The sequence below is a fragment of the Ornithorhynchus anatinus genome, chromosome 17, assembly GCF_004115215.2.
Source record: "Ornithorhynchus anatinus isolate Pmale09 chromosome 17, mOrnAna1.pri.v4, whole genome shotgun sequence".
Lineage (NCBI taxonomy): Eukaryota > Metazoa > Chordata > Mammalia > Monotremata > Ornithorhynchidae > Ornithorhynchus > Ornithorhynchus anatinus.
Window position 1 is genome coordinate 16,394,226 of NC_041744.1, and position 24,170 is coordinate 16,418,395.

Consider the following 24,170-nt stretch of genomic DNA (forward strand, 5'->3'; position numbering starts at 1 on the left):
GCCTCCTGAACCGTTCTGCAGGCGAGCGTAGCTGAGCAGTGATCTTCATGTCATGTCCCACCTTCTCTCACCCAAGATGAAGGAGGAAGTGACATACACAGAACTGAGCTTCCATAAGACAGATGATGTGGAGAAGGTACTGCAGATGGATTTGACTGAAAAACCAGGTACAGAATTCAGCATATTGCTAGCAGAGGTGGTTTTGAGAGTTTCAAAGGGGGCTTGGGCAAAGAGAGTAGAAAAACACTTTCTGGAGTTTAGAAATCTGCACACACAAGGCTGATTTCTCCAAGGAAGCCTTCTGATATGATGCAATTGCTCTCATAACCAATATTCCCATTATAGTTATTATTATTGTTAGTATTATTATCACTGTTATGCTTATTACATGCCAAGAACTTGTATTAAGCACTGGGTTAGATACAGTCCAATCCAGTCAAACACTTTCACCCTCCCACATGGAGCTCATAGTTTTAAGAGGAAAGAAGAACAGGCATTTAATCACCATTTTGCAGGTGAGAAAACAGGCACAGAGACAGTGACTTGCCCAAGTTCAGTTTCACTTTCCACTGGCACGGTATCAAATAAGAGGAAATAGTGTGCCATTTACCTTGAAGAGATGTCCGTGAGCAACGGAGTTGGTGAAAGTGGGAGAGACTCACTTCAGAACACTGAGTTTGATAACATTCCCTAAAAATTAATCCAAAGGGTCTGCAATTGTTGTTCTCCATTTTAATAGCTCTTTCAGCGTCACTGGGGCATTTTTGGAAAAAGGTTAAATTCATTCATTCAGTAGTATTTATTGAGAGCCTACTATGTGCAGAGCACTGTACTAAACGCTTGGAATGTACAAATCGGCAACACATAGAGATAGTCCCTGCCCTTTGACGGGCTTACAGTCTAACTGGGGGAGACAGACAGACAAAAGCAATAGCAATAAATAGAATCAAGGGGATGAACATCTTACTGAAACAATAGCAATAAATAGAATCAAGGTGATGTACATTGCATTAACAAAATAAATAGGGTAATGAAAATATACACAATTGAGTGAACGAGCACAGTGCTGGTGGGGGGGTGGAGGAGCAGAGGGAAAGGGGGCGAAAAGAGGGCTTAGCTGAGGGGAGGTGAAGGGGGGGTAGAGGGGCAGCAGAGGGAGCAGAGGGAAAAGGGGAAGCTCAGTCTGGGAAGGCCTCTTGGAGGAGGTGAGCTCTCAGTAGGGTTTTGAAGAGGGGAAGAGAATTAGTTTGGCGGTGGTGAGGAGGGAGGGCATACCAGGACAGCGGGAGGACGAGGCCCAGGGGTCGACGGTGGAATAGGCGAGAACGGAGGACGGTGAGGAAGTGGGCAGCAGAGGAGTGGAGAGTATGGCATGGGCAGTGCAAAGAGAGAAGGGAGGAGAGGTAGGAGGGGCCAAGGTGATGGAGAGTCTTGAAGCCTTGAGTGAGAACAAGATATATTAAATAAGATGGTATATTTCCCTTTAACTTCAGTTTAGGGCCTGGGGGAGGAGCTCTAAATCTCCTCACACTGCAATTTCTTCTACACTGGGATGAAGTTAGGGCCTTTCCATATTTGCTAAATTCTTTATCCTCAGATTGTAGCCAATATTTTACTGCAATGTGTGTTTTTGTGTGTATATATGTGCTGGGAGGAGGAGGAATGGGGGGGAAAGCCAAAAAACATGGCTTCTGGGACCATCAGTGGTGAAGGTTTGACTGGAAGAATTAATCAGTCAATTAAACAGTGGTATTTATTGAGCACTTACTATGTGCAGAACACCGTACTAAGTGCCTGGGGCAGCACAATAAAACAGAATTAGTAGACAAGTTTACAGTCTAGTGGGGGAGACAGACTTTAATATGAATAAATAATTCATAATAAATAAATGATATGCACAAAAGTGTTGCGGGGTTGAGGGTGGGATGAATATCAAATGTCTAAAGGTCATAGATGCAAGTGCATAGATGATGAGGCAGAAGGGAAAGTAAGCCAGGGAAAAGAAACCTTAATTGCAGAAGACTTCTTGGAGGAGATGTGACCTTAATAATGCTTTGAAGATGGAATGTGGTTGGGTGTATGTGGAGGGGGAGGAAGCTCCAGGCTAGGGGGAGGATGTGTAAAAGGGGTTGACATCGAGATTGATGAGATTGGGACACAGTGAGTAAGCTGGTCCTAGAAGAATGGAGTGTGCGGGCTGGACTGGAGTAGGAGATTGGTGAGGTGAGGTAGGATGGAGTAAGCAAATTGAGTGCTTTAAAGCCAAGGACTTTGATATGGAGGCAAATGGTCAGCTACTTGAGGTTCTTGAGAAGAGGGGAGACATAGCCAGAATGTTTTTGTTGAAAAATGATCCATGCAGCAGAGTGAAGTATGGACTGGAGTAGGGAGAGATGGGAGGCAGGGAGGTCGGCAAGGAGGCGGACGTAGTAGTCAAGGCAGGATGGATAAATGCTTGAATCAGCATGTGATAGTTTGGATAGAGAGGAAAGAGAGGATTTTAGCAATGTTGAGAAGATAGAACCGGCAGGATTTGGTGACAGATGTGGGTGGAAGAAGCCACCTGGAGCATCTTGTATTGTGGACAGGCTCAGCAGCAATCCTGAAAATAGCTGGTGAGGGGGAAGATCCAGGTTTCATAGCAAAAGTTATAAATTGGGGATTAATTTCTATAGCAAAACTGCATGCATTACTTTTACCCAAATTACCCAGAATTTTGTAGGCAATTCTGCAGGAGCAGTAGCTACATGTACTTTCTATTGTAAAAAAATTCATATAGCCATAAAAATACAGAGAAAGGTATAGTACTTAGAGCAATATGCATTGAGTTATAGGTGCTAAGTCTTCCTTGAGTACCATGGGCTGAAATGGATGCACATCTGATGGATATAGTCTGCTAGATTTTAAGCTCAGAGGGTAGGGATCATCTCTATTACTCTACTGCATTCTCTGGACAGGCTCACTGTAATCTACTCCAAAAGCAGACATAATTCATCTTGGGAAACTTCAGTTCCAGGGCAGGCTGGGAAGCTGAAACCTGAAGAAAAGTGATCGGACCGTGTAGGATTAACAAGCCAAATAAAAGCAGTTTCCTTCTTCTGCTCAGGGAATGTGTCAGGAAGCAGCTAGTAACCATTTCCCAATAAGACATTAGGGATGCACTCAATGTCTGAAAGACGGCATCTTGGATTCTTGGGCCAGGCCACAGCTACCATGAGTGATCAAGCACTGGATTGATCTTCCAAATCACATAACTGGGGGTACTAATGCTCTATAGGGTATTGGCAAACTATCAAGAAGGCTAGAAAAGGGAGCTTCTAGAAAATCAAGGAACCATCAAGGCTCTCAATACTAACACTAGTGCCGTCCTTTGGAAACCAGGCATTCCAGCTACAAGCGATAACAAGTGAGAAGCAGTGTGGTTCAGAGGACAGAGCACTGACCTGGTTGTCAGAAGAACCTGGGTTCCGATTCCAGCTGACACCTGTCTGTGTGACCTTGGGCAAATCACTTAACTTATCCGTGCCTCCGTTACGTCATCTGTAAAATGAGACCCTTACGTAGAACAGAAACTCTGTCTAACCTGATTCATTTGTGTTTACCCCAGTGCTTAGTTTCTGGCACTTGGTCTTAACAAATGCCATTAAAAGAACGTGAGCACTTTTAGGGACACTATATACTAAGCAGTCACCAAGACTGTGGGTACATTCATTCATTCAATAGTATTTATTGAGCGCTTACTATGTGCAGAGCATTGTACAATTCGGCAACAGATAGAGACAATCCCTGCCCAATGACGGGCTTACAGCCAAGAGTCAACATAAGACTGGTTTGATGAAAGCAACTCAGGTTAAAAGTTATTTGCAGCAAAACAGGAAGTGAATCAACATATTGCTGCTCCTAAGAACCACCACAAAACACATGTCTGCCAAAACCTACAAAAGGATATTCAGATCAATTTAGGGAATATGAGTAACCGGTGTTGAAAGAATGCCTGGGTTATGGTCACTTGCTGTACCCACATCCTCCTTCACCCTCTACAGTTTGGTTTGTATCCACTTCACTCCACTGAGACAGCTCTCCAAGAACTCATATGGCTTCCTCCATGGCAAATGGACCATTCTATCTTAATTGTCCCTGACCTCTGGCCATGCTCTCCTCCTGGAACCAAAATAGAATCTTTGTTTTGTTGACAGTTCTCTCCTGATTTTCCTGGTACCTCTTTAGCTGCTCTTTTTGCTGGTGCCTCAGAGCTCCTTTATAGTCCCCTTCTTATCTCACTTTTCCCTCACTCCTTTGGAAAGTCAAGGCTTCACCTCAACCCTCTGTGAAAATTACTCAGATCTATCTACCTGATCCCGACAACTCTCCCCATGTCAACAACTTCAGGTTTCCCCTTGTTTGCAAGATACCTTGTTAGCATGTCAAACTCAGTGTGTCAAAAACTGAACTCATCTTCCCTTCCAAATACTCTCTTCCATCTTACTTTCCCCAGTCAGCACTGCCATCCTCCCTAATTCCAAACTCTGTAAACTTGGTGTTACACTAGGTTCCTCATTCTTTCCAACACATAGTCCATATTTTGGAAAACCCTATTTTCTCCCCCAACCCCACTCCCAGAAGCTATTCCTTCCTTTTTTTTTCAAAATGGTATTTAAGTGCTTACTATGTGCTAGGAACCATGCTAAGCACTGGGGTAGATACCAGCTAATCAGGTTGAACGCAATACCTGTCCCACAGGTGGCTCACCGTCTTAACTGCCATTTTACAGATGAGGTAAATGAGTCTCAGAGAGGTTAAGTGCTGTGCCCAAGGTCACAGAGAAGAAAGCGGAGGAGCTCCAATTAGAACCCAGGTTCTTGACTCTCTCAGGCCCATGTTCTATCCACTATCTAAGAGTTCACTACCCTTTGGCCAATCACTTGTCCTACCCCTTTTTATCTAGAGAATCAGTTATCACTTGTCTTGTCTCCAGCATTTCCTCCTCCTGTCAACACTTTGCTCTGCTGCCTGCATCGTTTTTTTAAGATGATTCTCTGCACATCTCTCCACTCCTTAAACCCCAGTGATTACTCATTCATCTTTATATTCAGTGGAAACTCCAGGCCACCGATTGCTACTCTATTCCATTCTTTTCCTTCTCCTTCCTTGCCTCACTGTACCTTGTTTTTGACTCTTTCCTCCTGCCTGAGGCTTCCTCCCTCCTCAAATCTGTCTAAAACACAGCTCTCCTGGGCTTCTGAGTCCTTCTGAAATCCCACCTTCTCCAAGAGGTTTTCCCAGCTAGATTTTCTTCTCTTTTTTTTATGGTATCTGTAAAATCCTTATGATGTGCCCAGGACTGTACTAAGCACTGGGGCAGATTAAAACTAATCATATTGTCAGATTGGACATAGTTCCTGCCCCACATAGGGTTCACGTTCTGAATCCCCATTTTACAGGTAAGGTAACTGAGGCACAGAGAATAATAATAATAGTAATACGGTTGGTTCTTGTTTAGCGCTTACTATGTGCCAAGCATTGTTCTAAGCCCTGGATTAACCCAATTACCTAGATACAAGGTAATTGGGTTGTCCCACGTGGGGTTCACGGTCTTAATCTCTACTTTACAGATGAGGTAACTGAGGCAGAGAAGTGAAGTCATTTGCCCAAGATCACACAGCAGACAAGTGACAGGGGTGGGATTGGTCCTTCTGACTCCCAGGCCCATACTTTGCCAGGCCATGCTGCTTATCTCTAAGTCATATGCTATTATCTCAGCATTTGTGCCACCTTAACACTTTTGCTCTCAACTTCTTACCATATAATAATGTTGGTACTTATTAAGCGCTTACTATGTGCAGAGCACTGTTCTAAGCACTGGGGTAGATACAGGGTAATCAGTTAATCACCATTTTACAGATCAGGTTACTGAGGCACAGAGAAGTTAATTGACTTGCCCACAGTCACACAGCTGACAAGTGGCAGAGTTGGGAGTCAAACCCATGACCTCTGAATCCGAAGCCCAGGCTCTTTCCACTGAGCCACGCTGCTTCCAAATAAAAATGTTATTTTACATAATCTACTACACAAAGGATCCCTCCAATTTTTAAATAATTATGCCTGTCTTCCCTGCAGACCACACCTTCTACCTCTATTGTAATCTCCTTACCCTTAGCTCCATGGCCTACATACATCAGGCACTATGTAAATACTGTAAAAATCTATCCTATGCTGCCCTGCTCAAAGATATAAGAGGAGATTAGCAAGCTGGCCACAGAACAGTTCTGATCCTAGTGGAAACTCTTGGAGTACAAGAGAGTAAGAACACTTCAGAAGGGCTAGAGATTATGGCTCAAAAACTGATAGACTCTGGTTCTAGAAGAACAGGCAGATACAAGAGGATGCACAAATAATGAGGAGTCACTGTGCAGACTGCACTGTGATCCACAAGTAAAACTGAAAAAATGGAAGCGATACTAGTCCACAATTGGGAAATCCTATACAAAACCAAAAGATTCTATTGACAAAACAGAACTCAAAAAGAGTGATTACATTTTGCTAGCTAGGCAATATATTAATATGATTGTAATTAAACTATTAGTATATATTAACATAGTAAGTACTTAATGCCACAATTATTGTTATTTCATTGTCTAAAGATGCACAGAAATAGGTAGAATATAATTGAAAAAAGGTCAACATGCCTTTCAAAACAAGGCAAGGCAGAGTGTGGTGGCAATGGGGCTTCAAGCTTAATAATAATCACCATTATCATTATTTTATTTATTTCTTGCTTACTATATGTCAAACATTGTAGTAGGGTAGATAAAATATCATCAGGACCCATTTGGGGGTCAAAGTCTAAGTAGAAGAGAGTCAGAGGACCTGGATTTTAGTCCATTTGACTGCTGTATGACCTTGGGCAAGTCACTTAACTTTTGGTGCCTCAGTCACCTCATCAGAAAATTGGGGAATAAAACTGAGTCCTATGTGGAACATGGACTGTGCCCAACCTGATTAGATTTTATCTACCCCAACACTTTATACAGTCCGTGACGCACTTAAATACCAGTGCTTAAATACCAGTTTTAGTAAAAACCGAGGTATTGAATCCCCATCTTGCAGATGAGGGAACTGAAGCACAGAGAAATAAAATGACTGGCCCAAGGTTGCAGACAAATAAATGGAGGAGTTGGGATTAGAACCAGGTTCTCTGACTACCAGATCAATGCTCTTTTCACTAGGCCATGCTATTCCTTATTAAGTTGACATGAAGTAGGAAGTGCTGGTACAGTGGTGCAGTGTCCAACCTCCTGTTTGGTGGGGAGATATGGCCTAGCAGAACAAGCCTATGGCTACAACCAGGAGTCCCAGCTTCTAGTTCCAGCTTTCCTACTGGCCTGTGATGTACCTGGGCCAGTCACTTAACCTTGCCTAGCCTCAGTTTCTTCTGTAAAAATGAGGGTACGATGTTCAGCTCTCCCTGCTTCTTAGATTGTAAGCCCCATGTGGGACAGGGCTTGGATCCAGTTTGATTCTCTGATATCTACTCCAGTATGAAGCTCAGGGCTTAAAGGACATCGTCATCTAGAAGACACACTCATCTCCCAGAATGTTTTCATCAGTCTCATCTATGAACCCCACTCAACATCAAAAGACAGGTCAAGATTGCCAACCTCGAGGTCTTAAACTTCAGCTGGATCATCAACTCTGAGGGATGTTCCTGAACCACAGCACTGCTGATTGTGACATGCGAAGAGAGTGGATGATAGCAGGATACTGGGGGGAGAGGCCGTGACCTGTAAGAGTCCCTCCCACACTGCCTTCCCCACCTTGAGGGGGATGACCAAAGGTCACATCTGGGGGATTCGTATGCCTTTTTATGGTATTTGTAAGTACCTATTATGTGCCAGGTATCATTCTAAGAGATGGGGCAGATACACAAGTAATCAGTTGGTACACAGTCCATGTTCCATAAGGGGCTCACAGTTCTAATCCCCATTTTGCAGAGGGGGTAACTGAGGCACAGAGAAGTTAAGTGATTTGTCCAAGGTCCCACAGTGCCCAAGTGGTGGAACCAGGAGCTAGGATTAGAAGCCAAGTCCTTTTGAGTGCCGGGGTTTAGTCAGAGGAGGCCTCTCGAAGGAGATGTGCTTTCAGTACGGCTTTGAAGGTTGTGGGGAGGTGGGGCAAGAGTAATTGTCTGTTGGATATGAGAAGGAAGAGTGTGAAGTGAGGCAGGAATTGAGTGAGAGGTTGGTGGTGAGATAGATGGGATCGAGGTTCAGAGAGAAAGTTGGTATTAGAGGAGTACAGTGCTCTGCATGTAGTACTCAATAAATGCTATTGAATGAGTGAAGTGTGCATGCTGGGTTGCAGTAGGAGAGTAGTGAGGTGACATGGGAGGTGGCCTAGCGATTGACTCCTTTAAAGTCAATGGTGAGGAGTTTCTGTCTGATGCAGAGCTGGATGGATAATCCCTGCAGTTTTTTGAGGAGTGGGGAAACATGGACTGAATGGTTTTTGCAGAAAATGATCTGGGCAGCAGAGTGAAGTATGGACTGGAATCCACAGACTTCGCCTAAGTCAAGATTAAGCAATTTAACAACAAAAAGATTTAGGCAATAGAGGTATTCCTGTCCCTGACCCAGCCACTACTCCTTGCCATTACTGAGACCTGGCTTTCCTCTGGTGACACAGTTTCCTCTGCTGCTGTCTCTACAGGGGGCCTATTCTTCTCCTTCTTTCCCAGACTCACTGGGAATGAGAATGATATTTGTTAAGTGCTTACTATGTGCCAGGAGGTATTAGCTTCCTTCTCGCTAACCCAGTGCTGCTTTCACACCATTCTACTTCCTCCATCCCTCTCTTTCCCTTTCTCTGAAGCCCATATCATCCTCCTCTACCACCCATTCCAGATACTAGTAATGGGCATCTACCTCCCCCCCCAGACCCTGCCTCCAAATTTTTGAACGATTTTGATCCCTATCTCATGTTCCTTCGCTCTCCATCCCTACAGTGATTCTTGGGAACTTCGATACCTACGTAGATGTTCCTGACGACACTTCCGCTATCCACTTTCTGTCACTCCTCCACTCCACTGACCTCCTGCTCTATTCCAGCTTGCCCACTCACCAACTTGGACACACACTTGATCTCATCATCATGAGTCACTGTACAATCTCTACTTTCACCAATTTTGAAATTCCTCTTTCTGACCACAACCTCACCTGCCTTCTCTCCATCACAACTCCACCCCGTAAATCTGCATTGTTCCCCCACAGAGATAGCCAATCTTTTGATCCCATCCAATCTTCTCAAGTCATCATCCCTATTAATTCTCCATACTCCAGCTATTTTCCCTTGATGACCAAATTGACACCCTCAAAACTACCCTCTCTACTCAACTAGTTTGATTCCTTATCCCTTCATCAATCTCGGGCCACTAACCCACAGCCCTTTATCATTTCCAGAGTCTGCTTCCTTCACTCCTGCGCATCAGCTGCAGAGCGCTGCTGATGGAAATCCAGATATCAAGCCAATCTCATCCACCTTAAGTTAATGTGTGCTTTAATTCTGCTCTGTTCTCTGCCCGAGAAAAATTATTTCTCCATCCTTGACACCCATATCCACTTTCCTGGCAAGTTGTTCCAGACATTTAACTCTCTCCTCAAACCAGGTGCTCCCCTGCCTCCCTCGTCCCTTACCCCTAATGATCTGGCCACCCACTTTATGATGAAAATTGAAACCATCAGACATACCCTCCCTAAAATCGCCCATGCTCCTCTCCAGTCCCTCCCTCCTCCTGCCCCTTCAACTCTCACCACCAGTTTTTCTCAAGAGATCTCCTGCCTTCTCTCAAAATGCTCTCCCTCTACCTGCTCATGTGATCCTTTCATTTTGCACCTTATCAGAGCAATGTCCACTCTCTTCTTTCCTTCCTGACTGTGATCTTCAACTGTTTGCTCTCCACTGGCTTTTTCCCCACAGTTTTCAAACATGCTCATGTTTCACATCTCAGAAAAAATCCTCCCTACCAGCCTCCCTCCAGTTATCTCTCCTCTCCCTCCTACCATTCCTCTTTGGAGCCCGAGAGGGTATTGCCTTCACCTCCTGTCTCATATTCCTCTCCTCAACCCCCTCCAATCTGGTTTTTGCCCCCATCACAGAAACCACTCTCTCAAAGATCACAAATGATCTCCTTCTTGCTAAATCTAACAGCCTCTATTCCATCCTAATCTTCCTCAACCTCTCAGCTGCTTTTAACACTGCCTGCCACCCTCTTCTCCTGGAAACGTTATCCAACCTTGGCCTCAGTGACATTATCCTTCCCTGGTTTTCCTCCTATCTCTCTGGACACTCATTCTCAATCTCTTTTATGGGCTACCCCTCTGCCTCCTACCCATTAAATATGGGAATCCCACAAGACTCAGTTCTGGGTCCCCTTCTATCCACCATCTACAACTACTTCCTTGGAGAACTCATTCGATCCCATAGCATCTCTATGGGGATGATTCACAAATCTTTATCACCAGCCCTGATCTCTCTCTCAACTGTCTCACATTTCCTCCTGCCTTCAAAACATCTTTATGTGAATGTTCCGAAGAGACCTCAAACATGTCCTAAACAGAACTTCTATCTTCCCACTCAAATCCTGTTCTCCCCTCTTATTTTCCCATCCCTGTAGCTGCCTACAACTATTCGCAATCTACAGCTATCCACAATCCTTTCTGTCTCACAAGCCTGTAACCTCAGCATTATCCACGACTCATCTAATTCAACACGCATATTCAATCGATAAATCCTTTCAGTTCAAGCTTCATAACACTGTTAAAATCTGCTCTTTAATCTCCATCCAAACTGTTACCAATCAATCCAAGCACTTAACCTATCCCACCTTGATTTTTGTATCAACCTCCTTGCTGACCTCCATGCCTCCTGTCTCTCCTCACTCCAGTCCATATTTCATTCTGCTGCCCAGATCATTTTTCTACAAAAACATTCATTCCATGTTTCCCTACTTCTCAAGAATCTTCACCGGTTGCCCATCCACCTCCATATCGAACAGAAACTCCTTACCATCAGCTCTCAAAGGTTCAAACAACTTTCCCTCTCCTTCCTTACCTCCCTGCTTTCCTACTACAACCCTGCCTGCCCACTACATTTCTCTAATGGCAACCTGCTCACTGTACCTCAATCTCATCTATTTCAGTTCTGACCTCTTACCCCATCCTGCCTCTGGCCTGGAATGCCCTCCCTCTTCATATCCAACACTCATTCTCCCCAACTTCAAAACCTTATTGAAGACACAACTTCTCCAAGAGTCTTTCCCTAAGATAAGGAGTTCTGTTTTGGACATGTTAAGTTTGTGTTGTCAGTGGGACATCCAACTGAAGATGTCCTGAGCCACCTTGCACTAGGCTTTTTCCCTTTATTCACAACTCCCTTAGTTCCACAGCATTTACGTACATATCTGTAATTACACTTAGCACTTAGGAGATTACAATACAACAGAGTTGGTAGATACAGCTCCTGTCCACAATGAGCTCACAGTCTAGAGGGGGAGACAGACACTAATATAAATGAATTACAGATATGTACCTAAGTGCTGTGGGACTGAGAAAGAGGTGAATAAAGGGAGTTAATCAGGGTGAATGCAGAAGGCAGTGGGAAAAGAGGGAATGTGGGCTTAGGAAAAACCTCCTGGAGGAGATGTGCCTTTGAAGGAAAACTTTGAAGGAGGGAGAGTAATTGTTGGATTTGAGGAGGGAGGATGTTACAGGCCAGAGCCAAGACATAGGTGAGGGGTGGGAGGTGAGATAGGCAAGATCAAGACACAGTGAGAAGGTTAGCATTAGATAAGAGAAGTATAAAGACTGGGTCGTAGTAGGAGAGTAGCGAGGTGAGGTAGGAGGGGATGGAGTGCTTTAAAGGCAAGGGTGAAGAGTTTTTGTTTGATGCAGAAGTGGATGGGCAACGGCTGAAGTTTTTTGAGAAGCAGGGTGATGTGTCCTGAAGGTTTTTGTAGAAATGATCTGGGCAGCAGAGTGAAGTATGGACCGGAGTGGGGAGAGACAGGAGGCAGGGAGATCACCAAAGGGGTTTAATGGGATTCAGCTGATCAGTTGTCCCTCTCCACTGCTGCCCCATAACCAGCTCACTGCCACAACTCGAAAACAGTTCAAGGGACTCCTGAGGAAATTGGCCAATCTTTAGATGTTTTGCTGTTTGGACGGGTGGAGTCGAGCTGGGCGGGTTGGACATGGAAAATACTGCTCATTCGGAGTTCTGCCTTTCGGTTCTCCACAGAACAACCTGCTCCCCGGTCTTTGAGGAGTCGTGTTCCCCTGGGTCAGCTGCCAATGTGTCTGCTGCTGCTGCTGCTGCTGAGCGGATTGATAGTCCTGGGGATCCTTTGTAAGTTCTTGGACTGACTGTGGTTCTTTTTTTCTGCCAAGGGATGGTGGGGCTCAAGTAGGTGGAAACCTCGAGATTGTTTATTGTGTTTATTGCCCCATCCCATGACATTTAAGACTTCTGCTACCAGATGGGGTGGGAAGGACTTGGCTCCAACGAGCCAGTCCTGTCCCCTGAAGTCTATTTGCCAAAAGCAAGCATTTCCTCTTAGCTATGCACCTGCAGCAGCACTCTGTCTGAAGCCCACGCATCCACGGCACTACAAGTCATGAACAGACAGCCTGGGTGCCATAGGACCTGGATTCTAATCCTGGCTCTGCCACTGGCCTGCTGAATGACCTTGGGCAAGTCACTTAAATTCTCCATGCCTCAGTTTTCTCATCTCTAAAATTGGGTTTCAATAGATCCTTTCCTTCCTATATAGAGTGTGAGTCCAGTGAGGGACAGGAATTGTGCCTGATATGATTGTCTTGTATTATCTTTAGTGCTTAGTACAGTGCTTGGCACATAGGTAGTAATTAACAAATATCATCATTATAACTATTACTTATTTAAAGATTTAATTCAGTTGAGTTTTAAATCAAATCTGGGATTTAAACAGTTCTCTCTGAAGTAAATCTTTTCCTAAGGAGTAACTCCCTTCAGGATCCTTGCCCTTCCCTGTGTTTTTTCTGGGGTCCACCCTTTCAACTGGACTCTGGGTCAGTTTCCCTTGCTGATCATAGCCCTCTCAGGACCTTGCAGCTTCAAATTCGTTATCTAGTCCCAAGGTCTCCATCACAACCCTTTGAACACTCCCCCCAGACTGAATCAAAATAATGGGGTATGGGGGAGAACCCCTCCTTTTCTCAAAAACTTCCCCGCAATTAGCCATGATCCAATTGATATCACCAGATAAGTGACTGCAGCCATATGTAGATGAGCTTTCTCTTTGGAAGGCTACCAGGGGAGCAATTTCCTGCTCCAGAAACTTCTGAGCTTCCCCCCTACTCCATCTCTAGGAATGGGGTAAGCCTTTCTCTCCCACTGGGCTTGTGAGATCACAAGGATGGCCAACAAAAGTGGCATGAAGGAGGGCTTTGAAGGACAAATGTGATTGATTCTGATGCCAAACTCAAGTTTCCCAGGAGCAGGCTGAGAGGAAAAGCCTCCACTCGAGGAACACAAATCTCACCCAGAGTCTTCAGCGCATGACCACCGAGTTATGTCGCCAACTTGTCGCCGGAAACAAAGGTAAATCTATTCCTGAACCTGAACTCTGAGCATCCGTCTGGGGCACAGTCCCAGGATCAGGTGACCTGCCTCCTCAAGCCCTGCTTGCCCCTCCAGGGTTGGGCTTAAACCAGGGTGATTTCTGTCCTGTGTGGGGTGATCCACTGCAAGAGAGTCCATAGTTCCAGCTCTGAATTCTCAGGGATTATTAGGAGAACTACATCATGGAAACCACCCCTTAGGTCAACTGAATGACCAAGTGAGGCAGGTTCTGGGACCATGAATGGCAGTGTCAGGAGCCAATCAGGCTGTGAGTGACTCAAATTCTTCCAAATTCTTCCTTCCTTCCCTGGGGCAGGGGAAGATATATAACTTCCATAGGCAGGACTGGATTAAAGGCAGGGGCTCTCAGAGCTTCAGACCAGGGTCTCGGGTTTTCAAAGGCCTCGGCCAACCCCATAAAATGGCGATCCTCTTGACTAAGGCATGGCTTTTGTTACACATGCGTTATGTGACAGGAACTGTACTAAGCGCTGGAGCAGATATAATGTAATCGGGACAGACACAGTCCATGTCCCACATGGGGGTTACAAACAAGGTAATTGAGGCACAGAGAAGTTAGGCAACTCGTCCAAAATCCCACAACAGGCAATTGCTGGAGTTGGGATTAGAACCCAGGTCCTTCTGATTTCCAGAACCATGCTTTATCACTCAGCCACTCTGCTTCCCTGCCGATATAATCACTGACCGTACCAATACATTCACTGCTTGGGGCACAATGAAAATAGTGTTCTTAAAAGGGCCAGTACAAGTCAGGCTGTGCCAGTGTGCCTGGCTTTTACAGGGGATGCTGCCCTTCATTAGTAGGCAGTAAGGAAGCATGAGAGAGGAGCCTGCATTTCTCCAGGATTTCAACCCAGGTGGATCCTAAATGTCTTTAAGGTCCTGGCAGCCTCAGCCTCCTCTCCTCAGTCTATTCCTGTTGCAGCCTTTGGGGGAGAGGAGGAGTAATGAGTAACACAAAAGGGGACAAATCATCACCTTCCCCCTTAGCTCTTCAACTCTGGGTACCCAGGAGGAATCTTGTTGGTTTTTTAAGTTGGGAGAGATGACTCAGATGATGGGGAATGCAGCTGTGGGAAAAAACAAGTCATAGGGTCAGGTGAGCAGAGGGAGTGGGGAAAGAGAGGCGCATCAAGGAATACTACTTGGTAATAGTCGGGGTCCTAAAATAATGATCATGATAATTCTTATTTAATGATAATAATATTGTTATTTGTTAAGTGCTTCCTATGAGCCAAACACTGTACAGATTACTGGGGAAAATACAAGGTAGGTAATCAGGCCCCACACGGGGCTCACAGTCTTAAATACCAGAAAGTACTCCCTTCCCACCCTCCTCCTTCCCATTTCCCATAAAGACAAAAGGCCTCCTGCCCCCAGCTGCAGAAGCCACACACGGCTTTCCTTTTCTCTTATCAATTTCTTATTTATTCATATTACTGTCTGCTTCCTACTGTAGACTGTAGCTTGTTCATTCATTCACTTGTATTTATTGAGCCCTTATTGTATGCAGAGCACCGTCCTAAGCACTTGGGAAAGTACAATATAACAATAAAGAGCGTCAATCTCTGCCCACAATGAGTTCACAGTCTATGGAGGGGAAGTAGCCAATTTAGGGGAGCCCCCGACTGGTGTGGAAGACACATAGGGGTCAGAGGGATGCACGATCTGGTTCTTCCCTCCCATTAGCATCTCCCTTCCTCCCCACCGCCACCCCGCAATCCAACTCCTGCATACAAACCCAGGGAAGCTTCTCCAACTTTGGGTGGGAGCTCAGACGACTCTGGCCTGGGCCTCCCCGGCCATGGACCTTCACAGGGGCCTGAGTCATGCTCACCACAAGTAGCCAGGGTCCAGAAAAGTGAACCAAGTGTGTGATGGTCCTGGTCCACCCCCTCCCCGGCTGCAGCCGCAGCCCTGCTGGCCCTCCCGGTGTCCTGGTCCAGATTGTGTCCGCTAATTCCACTGTTTTGCGCTCTCCCAAATGTTAATTACAGTGCTATACACATAATATGTGCTCAATTAATATGATTGATGGATCTCTGTCACCACTGGGTTGTTGTGCTACTGTGACATCAAGGGTCACTCAAAAGAGGGACCCCACTAGCTCGTTCAGCTCCTCCCCCAAATTTCAGCAACGTGGATCTGGGTGAATAGGTAGACCCATGGGGCGGGACAACTGGCTTAGTCTCTCCTGGCCTCTCCCTTATAGATATTTCACTGTATTTCTTTTCACAGAATCAAACTGTTTCCCCTGTCAAAAGAGATGGCAATGGTTTGGAGCCAGCTGTTATAGAAAATTTGAGAAGTGGGTTACCTGGTCAGAAGGAAAGAAGCTTTGTCACAGTAAGAACTCCACGCTGGTGAAGATAGACAGCCAGGAAGAGCTGGTAAAGGATCAAATAATTTCTCCTTCCTATTACGGTGCCTATATTTTACTTCTATTTTCCTTCTCCAGATACTTAGTATAGTGCTCAGTACATGGTTGGACTTGATAAATGCCAAAAATTGACACGAATTGTCCCAGGGATTGGACAGAGAGAAACAGAGGAATGTCAATTTGGGGCCTGGCCAGATTGTCGCAAGGGAACGGTGACCTTCAGCTACCAGGCTGGCCCCCATCTTGGGATCTAGGAGGAGAGAGGATGGATGGGAGGGAAGGAAAGGGGAAAGGAGAAACCAAGGACCTTATGATTTTTCCTAAATTTCAAGTATCTTCATGTGATTTTTCCATTATTTGAACTGTCTCCTTGGGAGCTACCCCATGGAGTAGTGCTCTTAAAGCAAATATCCTCAAAATATTGAAAATAAGCCTCCTCTGCCCGGAAAAATTATTGTTCCATTCTTATTGACACCCATGCCCATCACCCTAACCAGTTGTTCCAGATGTTTAACTCTTTCCTCAAACTCTCTATCTCCTCACCTCCCCCATCCCTTGTCCCCGTGACCAGGCCACTTACTCTATTGAGAAAATTGGCCCTATTAGGGGAGATCTCCCTAAAAGCTCTCCTGCTCTCCCCAAATCCCTCCCCCCAGTCCCTTCTTCAATTCTTTCATCTTTCTGAGCTCGGAAAGCCCCTACTCCATCCTAATCCTCCTCAACCTCTCAGCTACTTTCAAAAAACTCTCCAACACTCCCTTCTCCTGGAAACATGATCCAACCTCGGCTTCACTAACGCTGTCCTCTTCTGTCTCTCCTCCCAGCTCTTGGGCCACTTATAACAATAATATTAATAATAATGTTATTTGTCAAACAATGTTCTAAGCACTGCAGTAGATACAAACTAATCTGGTTGGACACAATCCCTGTCATTAATTTATTCAATCATATTTATTGCGTACCTACTGTGTGCAGAGCACTATACTAAGCGCTTCCCACATGAGGCTTACAGTCTTAATCCCTATTTTGCAGATTAGGTAACTGAAGCACAGAGAAGTGAAGTGATCCGTCCGAGGTATACAAGTGACAGAGCCAGGACTGGAACCCAGGTCCTTCTGATTCCCAGGCCCAAGCTCTCTTCTTAGTCTGTTTCTCGAGCTCTACCTCTGCCTTCTACTGCTTAACTCTGTGTGTTCCTCAAGGTTCAGTTCTGGTTCCCCTTCTATTCTCCACCTACACCCGCTCCCTTGGAGCTCCATTCTCTCACATGGCTTTAAATATCACCTCAGTGTGGAAGATACCCAAATCTCCATCTCCATCCATGAATCCCTCTCCTTTTCTGCAGTTTCCCATCTTCCTCGGGCCTTCGAGCCATTTCTACTTGAATGTCCTCCCATCAACTCAAGCCTAGCGTCACTAAAACAGAACTTACCTTCACACCTAAACCCTGTTCTCCCCCAACTTTCCCATCACTGCAGACAGCACCATCATTCTTCATCTTTCACAAGCCCATGACATTGGTATTATCCTCTCTCTCATTTAACCCACATATTCAATTCATCATTAAATCCTGTCGGTCCTACCTTCACAACATCACTAAAATCCACTGTTTTCTCTCTATTCAAACTCCTGCCACATTAATCCACTCACTTATCCTATCCCATCTTGATGACTGGTTCAGACTCCTTGCTGACCTCCCACTATCCTTTTTCTCTCCACTCTGGTCAGTACATCGTTCTGTTGCCTGGATCATTTTTCTGCAGAAACGTTCAAGATAATAATAATAATGTTGGTATTTGTTAAGCGCTTACTATGTGCAGAGCACTGTTCTAAGCACTGAGGTAGACATAGGGGAATCAGGTTGTCCCATGTGGGGCTCACAGCCTTAATCCCCATTTTACAGATGAGGTAACTGAGGCACAGAGAAGTTAAGTGACTTGGCCACAGTCACACAGCTGACAAGTGGCAGACCTGGGATTCGAACTCATGACCTCTGACTCCAAAGCCCGTGCTTTTTCCACTGAGCCATGCTGCTTCTCACTGAGACACTCTATGTCACCCCAGTCCTCAAAAGACTCCATGGGTTGCCCATCCACCTCTCTCACCAAACAGAAGCTCCTCACTTGGCTCAGTGGAAAGAGCCCGGGCTTGGAAGTCAGAAGTCGTGGGTTCCAATCCTGGCTCCGCTATTTATCAGCTGGGTGACTTTGGGCAAGTCATTTCACTTCTCTGTAACTCAGTCAACTCATCTGTAAAATGGGAATGAAGACTGAGAGCCCCACGTGGTACAACCTGATTACCTTGTATCTACCCCAGCGCTTAGAAAAGTGCTTGGCACATAGTAAGCGCTTAACAAATACTATCATTATTATTTAAAACACTCAATCACCTTGCCCCCTCCCACCTTCACTACTCACACATTTCACTCTTCTACTGCTAACCTTCTTCTTCTACCTCGATCTCATCTATCTACCTCTGACCTTTCATCTACGTCCAGTCTCTGGCCTGGAACGCACTCCCTCCTCAAATCTGACAGACAATTACTGTCCCCCACTTCAAAGCTTCATTGAAGATCCATCTCTTCCATAAGGACTTCCATGACTAAGGCCTCCTTTCCTCTTCTCCCACTCCCTTCTTCCCTGACTTGCTCCCTTTATTCATCCCCCTCCCAGGCCCACAGCATTTATGTACATATCTGTAATTCATTTGTACTGTCTCCCCCTCTAGAATGTAAGCTCTTTGCAGGCAGGGAATGTGTCCATTGTATTGTACAATCCCAAGCATTTAATACAGTGCACATAATAAGCACTCAGTAAATAAGATTGATTGATTGGCTAGTCGGTCCCTCCTCCCCATCTCCCTCCCCCCCATTGGTCTGCAGAGGTGGGCAGAGTGGAGAGGCCTGGATCAGGACAGTGTTGTAGGAGTCTTTCTGTCTCCTACTATACACCCAGATGCCCTCCAGAGGGGGCACAGCTGGGATGCTTGTCATTTCCAGGGGAATATTCGCTAGCCTCAGTCCAAGAGCAGGTCATTGGTCAAGGGAGGGTCTGGAGGAAGGGGGTGGTGAGATGGTAGACAGGAAAGCTCATCGGGGCGGAGAATGTGTCTACCAACTTGGTTGTATTGTACTCTCCCAACCACTTAGTACATTGCTCCACACACAGAAAATGCTCAATAAATAGCATGGATTGATTCAGTGTGGGGTTGTGGTAAGGGGATATTGCCGGTGGGTGAGACAGCTGTGGGAAAACTCCAGGGGAAAGGGTGGGGCCCAGATAGGCTCCTGATCCCACAAATTATGAATGGCTGATGTAGTTGGGAGACAGCGGGGTCCCCAGCTCCCGGTGCCCGACTGAGACCCAGGGTGATCGGCCACCCAAGAAGGCAGCTGGGCCTGGGTGGGGAGGCAGGAAGGTTTCGTGGAATGGTTTTAGAGGAGAAAGGTAATCCTTTATATTCCCTGCAGAACTTCATATCACAATATAACCATGTGTGGCTGGGAATGTCATTCAACACGTCCAGAAGGAGCTGGCTGTGGGAGGATGGCTCAGCTCTCCGCGATGGCCTGTGAGTCCCTGGTTCTTTGGAAAGCCTTGGTACCCTGGGGGCTGGCTGTCAATTCTCCCACTGTGCAAATGGATGGGGTGCCCATCTCCTTTCCCCTGTTCCTGTCCAGTCTCCCCAAACAGATCAGACTGCCGCCGAGGTTCTAGGCCCTTCGGCCGTGCTTGGGGAGGGAGAGATGATCATGATCAAATTGGCTGATAGCCAGTTCTTCCATCTTTGTGGGCTCAGAGTTGAGCCCTGGGCTGTCTACCCCACCTCCCCTCCCCGTCACAAACTATACTGACAAAGCATATTCGGGATGGCGTTTTTAATGCTATTTGTTCAATACTTACTGTGTGCCAGGCACTGGTGGTAGATACAAGGTAATCAGGTTGGACACAGTCTAAATTCCCATTTTACAGGTGAGGGAACTGAGGCCCGAAGACGTGAAGTGACTTGCCCAAGGTCACAAAGCAGATAAGCGGGGGAGCCGGGATAGACTCTACCTTCTGAGAGCTGCAATAGTTGACGAACTAATCCTGGGGACACCCAAGGCCAAGGCTAGACAGATCCACTGGGCAGAGGGAGGCAGTGGGCTATTTATTCAGCCTTCTATTTACCTTGCTGGAGCCTGTTATTTCTCTCTTATATCCCTTTAGTCTCTCTCTATCATCTCAGTGACTGCCCACTTCTCGTTGCTTCTGTGGTCCGTCACTTTTCCCTCATCTGAATGTTTCCAACTCTTTTGGTGTCAAACTCTTGATATTCAATATTCACCCCACCCTCAGTCCCACAGCGTCTATGTACACACAATTTATTTTAATCTCTATGCCCCCTGCCTATGAGCTTCTTCTGGGCAGAGAACAAGTCTAATAGTAATAATTGTGAGAAGCAGTGGGGTTCAGTGGAAAGAGCACAGACTTGGGAGTCATATCCCAGCTTTGCCGCTTGTGAACTGTGTGACTTTGGGCAAGTCACTTAACTTCTCTGTGCCTCAGGGACCTCATCTGTAAAATGGGGATGAAGACTGTGAGCCCCACATGGGACAACGTGATCACCTTGTATTGCCCCCAGCACTTAGAACAGTGCTTTGCACATAGTAAGCACTTAGCAAATAATAATGATAATGGTATTTGTTGGCATGTATCAAGTGCTGGTGGGGAATACAAGCAAATTTGGATGGACACAGTCCCTGTCCCACATCGGACTCACAGTCTTAACCCCATTTTACAGATGAGGTAACTGAGGCACGGAGAAGTGAAGTGCCTTGTCCAAGGTCACAAAGTAGACAGGTGGGAGAGCTGGGATTAGAACCCATGACCTCCTGACTCCCAAGTCCGTGCTCTATCTACCAGACCTTCTTTACCAACTCTGTTATAGTCTCCCAAGTGCTTAATATGGGGTTCTCCATACAGTAAACACTCAAATACCACTGATTGACCCCTGCACTCTCTTTACTGGCCCTACTCCTGTGGGGCTGGGAAAGACAAGAAAAGCGACGTTCTTTCCCATTGACAGTGATGCACCTCCTCCTCTGCCCGTCTTCTGGTAATGTTCACTCTCTTGGACCTCCTTCACAGAGAGGGAACATGGTGCTAGATGATATCTACATCTGCTCACATGCCCACATAGCTGGGAGCTCCTGGGAAGCCATGGGAGAGGCCAGAATGGTCCCTGACAGTGGTGATGGAGTGGACGGTGTCAGGTTTGTGGATTCCTAAGTTAGGGGGCAGCCACCACCCAGTTGAGAAATTTCTTTGAAAATCCAGGCTGTGACTACGTTGCTCAATGGGGCCCTTGTGGGTTGTCGTGAGCTGTGGCTGAGGCGTGGCCTGCTGGAAAAAGATCATGCCTGGGAGTCAAAGATTTTAATTCTAGCTCCACCACTTGTCTATGGTCTGACCTGGGGCTAGTCACTTAACTTCTCTGGGTCTCAGTTTCCACAGGAAAATGGAGATTAAATCTTTCTCCCTCCTACCTAGACCCAGAGCCCCCTAGGGGACCGGGACTTTGTCCAACCTGGTTATCTTGCATAGAGCAGTCCTTGACACATAATAAGTGCTTAACCAATAAGATAGATGGCATTATTGTTCTCTGTGTCTTAGTTTCCTCATCTGTAAAGTAGGGATTCAATACCTGTTCCCCCTTCCCCTTAGACTTTGCGCACCATGGGTGATAGGAACTGTGCTCGACCCAATTACCTTGAATCTACCCCAGTGCTTAGTACAATGCCTGGCACAGAGTAAGCACTTAATTAGCACTTCAGCGTTAGCCTGTCCAGCCCCGTCCTAACAGGAGGAGGGAAAGAGAGTGTGGTCGCAGATGCAAAGGCTTGACTAAAGGAAGGCAAACCTGCCCGTGTCAAATGTAATTGTTCACCAACACCTCCTGTCCCCTCTTCTCACCTTTTGGCAAAGACTCAAGGCACAATGGGTGATGGGTGATCCAGTCCCGTGGCTTCTATCATGGTGCCATGAATTTCCCCTACTTATCCTCTGTCCCCAAGGCACTCGCCACTGATTCTCATTGTATGACTTCATTTGCAGGATCCAGAATATGGAATCACCTTCAGACTACAGGACAAATTACTGTGCTTCTCAAACTTCCTATGTTTCCTATAAATCGTGCCTTGAAAGCAGTTATATTTTATGTGAGATGGTAGCAGGTCCAGTGAGAGCTGAATCATTGTATTGATCCTCCCAAGAGCTGGGGATCAGTGACACGGGTGGCTCAGCACGGCTATAAAGTTCACTCTGAATTGATGACTCAAGGATCATGGTGCTGGACTAAAGGGAAGGGATCCTCACTGGAGAATGGCAGTGAGCAAATGAATGAGACTTCAGCTCCCTTCTCAGGAAGACCACGCTCACGCACCTTCACTTCTAACATAATTTACATAGACATTTCCCCTGACCCTTTCGCTGGCTCCGATTGGATCGTCTTTCAACTGCGACACTATAATTGATATAAACGTGCAATAAAAACTGGATTAAATAAATGAGAGAATTTGCAACTATTGAGTTAAATCACCACAACACAGTGGTTGTGCAAAGTCACCACATCCTGGCTCATCGATGTGAAATGGAATCAATGCATCAACAGCACGTACTGAGTGTGTACTCTGCGCAGGACACTGTACTAAGCTCTTGGGAGAATACGAGAGAGTTGAGAGTAAGTCATTCAGTCAGTCGTATTTTTTGAGCACTTACTGAGTGCGGGACACAGTACATTAAATGCTTGGGAGACTACAAGCCATTTGAATCTCAAATTCTTGTTTGTCACCAGAACTACAGATAGAATGAAGAAAGAAATCATGATTTTGCAATGACCGCCCCATACCTGTCACATGGCTCTGCTATGTTCACATTCCATCATTCTCTCCAGGCTATTCACACTCTATTTATTCCCCTTATTGGGGACTAGATGATAATTTCAATCTCTGTTCTGATTATCTTAAACTTTCTCTGTAAATGGTTATGTCTTCATGGATCCATTCTGCCACAAAAATAACATTTATTAATCACTTATTATCTGATAAGCACTGTACCAAGCACTGGGGCAGATATAAGATAATCGGGTCCCACAGTCTAAATAGGAGGGAGAACAGGTATTGACTCCCGATTTTACAGATGAGGAAACCGAGGCACAGAGAAGTTCACTGACTTGCCCAAGGTCACACAGCATGTAAATGGAAGAGCTGGGATTACAACCTAATGTAATCCCAGCCCTCTGCTCTTTCCACTAGGCCACACTGCAAGTGCACAGGTGATGCAGAAAGGAGGGAGACTAGGGTGGGGAGATGAGATTAGTCGGGGAAGGTTTTTGGAGGCAATGTCATTTTAGTAAGACTCTGAAGAAGGAAGAAGCGGTGCTGTGTAGTATATGAAATTGGAGGGAGTTCCAGGAAGAGGGAGAGAGTGAGTGAGTAAAGGGTCAACTGCAGAAGGTTCCATTCAGCCCATTTAGAATCTGAGGTTCTGAGGCATGGGTCTCCCCGGGCTTGTGGAAGGAGGGGGGAAGCAAAGCCAGAGGAAAATGAAACCACAGTTTCTGGAAGTTCTGGAGAACTTGTTTCTCTGAAAGATCTGGAACCCGTTCTTTACGGGGACTGTAAGACCCTCTAGACTTTCAAAGAAGAAAGTAATCACGATTTTGCCATGACCACCCCATACCCGTTACATGGTTCTGCTATGTTCTACATTCCATCATTCTCTCCAGGCTGCTCACACTCTATTTATTCCCCCTGTGAGCTTACTGTGAGCAGGGAATGTTTCTGTTATATTGTTTTGTTGTAATCTTCCAAGCACTCCAAACTGTAAGCTCATTGCGGGCAGGGAATGCGTCTTTATTGCTATAATTGTGTTCGGTAAAATTCTCCACACAGGGTAAGAGCTCAGTAAATACAACTGACTAATTTAGTACAGTGCTCTGCCCACAATAGGCACTTAATATATAAGATTGGTTGATTAGAGATGTGTGACTGCAGGGGTGTCACCCACATCCTCCTCGAAATTGGGATCTGTGGGACGGCTCCTCCTCTCCTCAGCTGCTCTGACAGGACCTGCCG

General features: G+C 45.9%; 1 protein-coding gene across 1 annotated transcript; it reads left to right on the top strand.

Moving 5' to 3' along the window:
• Positions 1-22,758, top strand: LOC114817972 (C-type lectin domain family 12 member B-like). The gene is made up of 6 exons (XM_029082810.2): positions 1-167; positions 12,292-12,399; positions 13,519-13,632; positions 15,913-16,064; positions 19,524-19,624; positions 22,150-22,758. The coding sequence occupies exons 1-6, from the start codon at positions 53-55 to the stop codon at positions 22,295-22,297; spliced, it is 738 nt and encodes a 245-aa protein (XP_028938643.1). The 5' UTR covers positions 1-52; the 3' UTR covers positions 22,298-22,758.
• Positions 22,759-24,170: the final 1,412 nt, after the last annotated feature.

What these genes read in the sequence shown, in the direction of transcription:
- LOC114817972 (XM_029082810.2), top strand. Translation starts at nt 53, where the DNA reads ATGTCCCACCTTCTCTCACCCAAGATGAAGGAGGAAGTGACATACACA. An exon ending in GGATTTGACTGAAAAACCAG is followed by an intron (nt 168 to 12,291) that starts GTACAGAATTCA and finishes GGTTCTCCACAG; the next exon opens with AACAACCTGCTCCCCGGTCT. An exon ending in ACTTGTCGCCGGAAACAAAG is followed by an intron (nt 13,633 to 15,912) that starts GTAAATCTATTC and finishes TTCTTTTCACAG; the next exon opens with AATCAAACTGTTTCCCCTGT.